The 6,144-nt window shown below is 37.5% G+C and overlaps 1 protein-coding gene across 2 annotated transcripts; it reads left to right on the top strand.

Moving 5' to 3' along the window:
• The first annotated feature begins 1,678 nt into the window (after window positions 1–1,678).
• On the top strand, window positions 1,679–5,630 carry LOC113708650 (APETALA2-like protein 3). Of its 2 annotated transcripts, XM_027231204.2 has the most exons (10): window positions 1,679–2,713; window positions 2,849–2,874; window positions 3,019–3,049; window positions 3,146–3,233; window positions 3,394–3,539; window positions 3,742–3,786; window positions 3,903–4,021; window positions 4,149–4,267; window positions 4,495–4,608; window positions 5,147–5,630. In XM_027231204.2, the coding sequence occupies exons 1-10, from the start codon at window positions 2,157–2,159 to the stop codon at window positions 5,420–5,422; spliced, it is 1,521 nt and encodes a 506-aa protein (XP_027087005.1). In that variant the 5' UTR covers window positions 1,679–2,156; the 3' UTR covers window positions 5,423–5,630. The 2 variants fall into 2 exon arrangements, with proteins under 2 accessions (XP_027087005.1, XP_027087014.1); XM_027231213.2 differs by lacking the exon at window positions 3,742–3,786.
• Window positions 5,631–6,144: the final 514 nt, after the last annotated feature.

Genomic DNA, 6,144 nt, shown 5'->3' with positions numbered 1-6,144 from the left:
TTAAGAATAAATAAAATAATAAATTTTCTTAAAAAATAATAAAATATTAGAAATATATATGTAATTTTACTATTAAAATAAAAAATATATATATATAATCACGTCGGTTCGTGAACTAACGAATTGACTTTGAGCTCGAGTTTGACTTGGTCAGCTCGAGCTCAAGTCGAACTCAATGTTGACCGAGTTTGCGTCGAGCTCGGATTCGAGTTGCCCACGAGCGGTTCAATTCATTTGCAGCCCTATTCACGATCGATTCGACTTGTATGCAGCTCTAGTTTGAACATACAACTATTTGATATAAAAGGCTGTTGATTCCAATAGTCTTAATTACTACTTCAATCTCACTTGCCAATTTTCAACAAGAAAAGAAAAGGGAAACAAAAGAAAAGATTTAAACAACGTTACTTTTTTAATTTTATTTTAAAGTTGACAGGAGTGTCACGCAGAAAATCAAATTGATCTAATAATGCTTCAAAATTTTTTTGAAGGAATGACGCTTTAAATTTTTTTTTTGGATCTAGTAAGTGTCTTGCAAACTTATTCACAAGTCAAAATAAGGGTCGCAAACGAGTCGAATCGAGTCGAGTTTTAGCCTAATTGAGTCGAGTCTCGACTTAATTTTATCAAATTCAAGTTTGAACTCGAGATCGACGAACTCTTAATGTAAAATTCAAGTTCAAGCTTAAAAAAATAAAATAATTATTTTTCTTAACGAATAATAAAATATTAGAGATATATATGTAATTTCACTATTAAAATAAAAAAAATATATATATAATCAAGTTGGTTCGCAAGTCACTGAATTTAGTATTTTTGAACTCAAATTCGATGTTAACCAAGTTCAAGTCGAGTTTTGATTCGAACTGCTCGCAATCGGCTTGACTCATGCGCAACCCTAGTCAGAACTATTCAACTTTTTGATATAAAGAGCTATTGATTCCAATAGTCTTAATTATTACTCCAATCTCACTTGCCAATTTTCAACAAGAAAAGAAAAGGGAAAAAAAGGCAAGATTTAAACGGCATTACTTTTTTAACTTTATTTTAAAGTTCACAGAAGTGTCACGCAGAAAATCAAATTGATCTGATAACGCTTCAAACTTTTTTTTTTTTTTTAGGGAATAACACTTCAAAATTTAATTAAGCTATTCCAACTTTTGCCATAGATTTTAGTATTTCTACGCTTTCAAACACTAATAATTCATTAAACCGCACAATGATTTCCCCGAAATTAATTCTTAAACTATAAAGTTCTACTATTAAAATGCTTGGATGAATTTTTCAAGTTTTAATAATTTTATCTAGGTAAAAGATAAAGTAGCAGGAGTGTATGGTAAAAATACGAGACCTTAAAAAAAATTTGTAGTAGTAGTACTAAGTTGCACTGCACAGAGAGCAAGGGTGAATTAGGTGATGGTTGGACGTTCATGCTCCCATCCATGAGACCAAATCAATTGCGAAAAACACCACCACCACCCCCCCCCCCCCCGCCCCTCTCTCTCCCCAAAAAATGTAAAATAAACCACAAATAAATTATACAGAACAAGCACCCATTACCGGCTCCACCGGTTCTCCTACGACCACAGCCTTTGGAAAAAAATTTGAGGAGAAAAAACAAATTAATAAAAGAAAACTCCAATTAAAGTAACGGAAGAGGAGAAGAAGAAGAAAGAAGACAAGTAGCAGCAGAGGAGAGGCAGCTGCAACTGCAACCTTTCTCTGCTCTTCTCAACAAATTTTATATTTCTCGTCACGTTTCTACTGCCCTCCTTCTCCTCCTCCTCCTCTTTCTCTTCCTTATATATAGCCTCAGCTGCTTCCGATTCTTCTCCCCATTTCCAACAATTCTTTACTTTCCTCCAACAAACAGTATGTATAGGCCTTTAGTCTCTTTTTTTTCCTTCTATATATCTATGAAAGCCTAAGGTGGGGGGAAAACAAGTAAGTGGGGTGAAAGTGAAACTGGGTTTTATTCAAAGTTGAACTTTCAATGATCATTCTTTAGTTCTGATCAGCTCTTAATAATTTTTTGTCTTTTTCTACAACAATTACTTCTCTGATCCGTCCCAGTTGTGGAAATTTTCTGGGTTTAGTTTAAGAATTAGTACAATTAGTAATACAGTTACATATCTTGATAGTGAAGAAAGAAGAATATGTTGGATCTAAACTTGAGTGTAGTAAATGATGAGGAGACAGGCATATTTGAAGAAGGTATGGGAGAGTATGAATCGGCCGAGGAGACATCCGATTCATCTGTAGTGAATGCTGAAGCTGCTGAGGCTTCTAGCAATGCCACCACCGTTGACGACGACACGTGCTCTGCGCGTGCCGGCGCCAACTCCTCCTCCGACCTCCTCACCTTCAACTTCGACATCCTCAAAGTCAACGGGGCCAATCGAGGCGAGGAAGTTGAAGGTGAGGACGAGAATCAGGTGGTCTTTGGTGGCCGGATGACTGCCGCTCATCAGCCTGATTTCGTCACCAAGAACCTGTTCCCGGTGGCTGAGCTCGGGCCGGGCAGAGCTCCCGATCGGGCCAGAAGTAATGCCGGTAATTGGGCGGATCTTTCTTTTAGTCACCAACAAAAGCAACCGCCACAACAACAGCAGCAGCAAGTGAAGAAGAGTAGAAGAGGGCCGAGGTCTAGAAGCTCACAGTACAGAGGAGTTACTTTTTACAGAAGAACTGGAAGATGGGAATCTCATATTTGGTTAGTTGTCATCTATTGATTTTTCTTGGTTTATGCCCAATTCGATGCAATTATTATCATTTCTACCGCTGCTGAAATAGTTTCAACCTGATTATTTACGTACTTAATTCTTTTTTTTTTTTTTTTTGGGTGCAGGGACTGTGGGAAGCAAGTATATTTGGGTATGGCTAATTATTTTGATCATGTGGTTGATTTTTGTCATTTTTCTGTTTTTCTTACTCCTTGGGATGAAAAAGTTGTGTGTAAGCTTATGCTAATTTAGCGAGTATTAATGAGTTTTGGTTTTGGGTTTTCGATTGTCTTAGGTGGATTTGACACTGCTCATGCCGCGGCTAGGTAAATTTAGTCTTACAGCATATGATAATTATTGACCACTTCTTTCTGTTATAATTGAAGCTTACATTTATTGATGGCCTAATTTTATGGTGTCAGGGCGTACGATAGAGCTGCCATTAAGTTTCGGGGCATTGATGCGGATATCAATTTTACTATCTGTGATTACGAGGAAGATATGAAACAGGTTAGCTAACTAAGGTTAATTGTCTTTCCGATGTTTCTATTAGGAACTGTTAAAAGTTGGTCTAATGGAAGTTGAGCAAGGTTAATCTGTCATCTACATTCCTGGACATGGTGTTTGATCTTGTGAGGGTCATGATTCCTTTCGCATTTAACTAATGCAGATGAAGAATCTGACTAAAGAGGAATTTGTCCATATACTCCGAAGACAGAGTACTGGTTTCTCGAGGGGGAGCTCGAAATACAGAGGAGTGACACTGCACAAGTGCGGGAGATGGGAAGCTCGAATGGGACAGTTCCTTGGCAAAAAGTGAGCAACTATTTCGTTCTTCTTTTAAGTTGAATTTTATTGCTTATCCTTTGTGCTAGAAGTTAGGCTTACCATTTTAGAGTCTGTTTATTGGTGTGGAATTGGAAACAGTATATGTTGATCACTGAATACTAATTTAAAAAAAAAAAAATCGCTGGGAACCCTGAAATTTATAGCTGGGATTGCAATGATTGCTTTGCAGGTATATATATCTTGGGTTATTCGACAGTGAAATTGAAGCTGCAAGGTCCTAATGATCATGAATTACCTTCTCCCTGATACTGAATTATTTACCCTGCATTCTCAAGCTCAATAGGGTATCATCCAACTCGTGTGTCTCCCTTTTGATTTTCTGGAAATTAGGGCTTATGACAAGGCAGCTATCAAATGTAACGGAAGGGAAGCTGTTACCAACTTCGAGCCGAGTACCTATGAACCTGAAATGCCTTCTAATATGGTGCAACCTCATTCCCAGAACGAAGGTGGACTCAACGATTCTTTCATTTTTTGAAATTATGTTCATGGTCATCTAGAATATGCTTGCTATGAGCAGTTTCATTTAACGAGATGATGAGCTGAGTCATCAACTTATCGATGGTACCATTGCAGGAAGCCACCATGATCTTGATCTGAATTTGGGGATTTCAACTTCTTCTGGAAAGGAAAATGGGAGTTCAAGGGATGTACATTACCATCCTTACGATGTCCAAAAGGCAAGGATATCGAAGGTATTGAAAAGCATGGTTATAATTTGCCATGCTACTCGAACTCATAACTCTTCAGAGTAATGTCTTCCTTAATTTTGCTGCATCATTCTATATGATGCTAGGAGAACTTGGTAGTCAAGCATTTTGGTCCCATCCAATATTATCTGGAAACAACTTGCTTCAATTTTCACTTATGTATTAATTCCTGTACGGATCTTATTAATCTCTTTTGTTTTGCTTAACCCCAGATTGACATCTCTAGTACAACCGTAAACAGTCCACCGCTTAAAGGACTACCATTGACACCAGAGCGCCCTCAATTATGGACTGGTGTATATTCCAACTCTATGCCCAACTACAAGGTAGGATTCTGAATTCTTTTTGTATTGTATATCTTCTGCTTCAGTTAATTCTTTTGATTTTGCTCATTAAATGCTCTCTGAGATTCTTTTCCCTGATATCTGACCATAATCACATCAATTTATGTTTTGTATATTGCCAAAAAAAAAAAAATATATTAATTGAGTATTAGCCTGATAACACTTAAAAGAGTGATTCTGTTTATTTTGATGATTAATCAAGTGGTCAGCAATTAATTCAGTAATAACAGAATAAAGTCTTGCAAGTGGAGTAGTGACACTAGTATTTAGTTCTGGAAACTTTGCAGTATGAAACAACTGGAGTTTGCTATGAAGTGCATACCATACTCTTCTTATCGTGCATATTAACCTCAAAAAGCATGCACCATTTTAGCTAGTTGTGTACTGATTGCAGAGACAGTTAATAGACTGTGGAGCTGATTAATTTTTCCCGTGATATTTGTTTTTTTTTTATCTGTGGTTTATGAACCAACCTGCTTTGAATCGATCAGCAATATAACAGTTACAAGTGATTTGGCAGGAAAGAGTAATTGAGAATAGGTTCGAAGTTGGTTCTTCACAGGGACCCCAAAAATGGGCGTGGCAAATGCAAAGTCAGTTAAGTGCTACCCCAGTGACAGTTTTTTCAACTGCAGCATCATCAGGATTCTCATCTTCGGCTTCCAACGCTTCCTCTCCTTCATCAAAGGCTCCTAACTCCTCGGCTGTCGGTCTATGCTTTGCTTCATACCCGGTGTCATCTGCTAACAATAGTCAATGCCGTTTCCAGCTCGGGCCACAATGGCCGCCTACATAAATCTGCCTCCCTGACCTGAGCATAATATTTGTGAATAGGCAGACCTAACAGAGACCGTGCGTGCATTCATTTGTATGACTTCGAATTAGACAATATAGATGGTGTGACTGACTTGTTTCACACATACAGTGTTCTAGTTTCATGGGGAAAAGATGCTGCCTCATTCGATCTTTAATCAACAAGACTACACAACACTTGTGCTTTTTCTTGCTTTTTGTTCTAATGCTTTTTTATTTTTTTTTGGGTAGCAGAAATTCTTTGACGTCTTGATTCACCATTCTACTTACTGGTCAGCTAAGTTTTGTAGTTGCGATATTCATGATACCTATCCTGTATCGAAATCTCTGATATCATTAAATTGTGATTTGAGGAGGAAGACATCTATTTTACAGTCCCTGGCAAAATGAGAGTTACCCATGGACGCAAAAGTTCCAACACACCCATCCCATCCTGAATAAAATGATTTTCAGTTTGGTCCAAATTTTTAGGACCACAGACAGACGATCATCGTACAGGGCTATTTTGTCAAATCATCAAAACACCATGTCCTGTAAAAAGAGACGAGTGTGAGTGTGAGTGTGAGTGTCTCGTACTCACTCGTCTCTTTGATTCAGTATGCCACACTTATCATTTTTGGAATATATTATTGTATTGGCCCAGCTTAAGTAGCTATGTGATGACATTATTATTATTATTATTATGAGTTAAATTGGACCTTTTGG

The sequence above is a fragment of the Coffea arabica genome, chromosome 1e, assembly GCF_036785885.1.
Source record: "Coffea arabica cultivar ET-39 chromosome 1e, Coffea Arabica ET-39 HiFi, whole genome shotgun sequence".
Lineage (NCBI taxonomy): Eukaryota > Viridiplantae > Streptophyta > Magnoliopsida > Gentianales > Rubiaceae > Coffea > Coffea arabica.
Note: the sequence above shows the minus strand (reverse complement) of the source record. Positions and strands in the feature narration are given on the sequence as shown.

Coding starts and splice junctions, on each gene's coding strand:
- LOC113708650 (XM_027231204.2), top strand. CDS start 2,157: ATGTTGGATCTAAACTTGAGTGTAGTAAATGATGAGGAGACAGGCATA. Junction 2,875..3,018: donor TGGGAAGCAAGTATATTTGG/GTATGGCTAATT, acceptor CGATTGTCTTAG/GTGGATTTGACACTGCTCAT. Junction 3,540..3,741: donor GGACAGTTCCTTGGCAAAAA/GTGAGCAACTAT, acceptor ATTGCTTTGCAG/GTATATATATCTTGGGTTAT.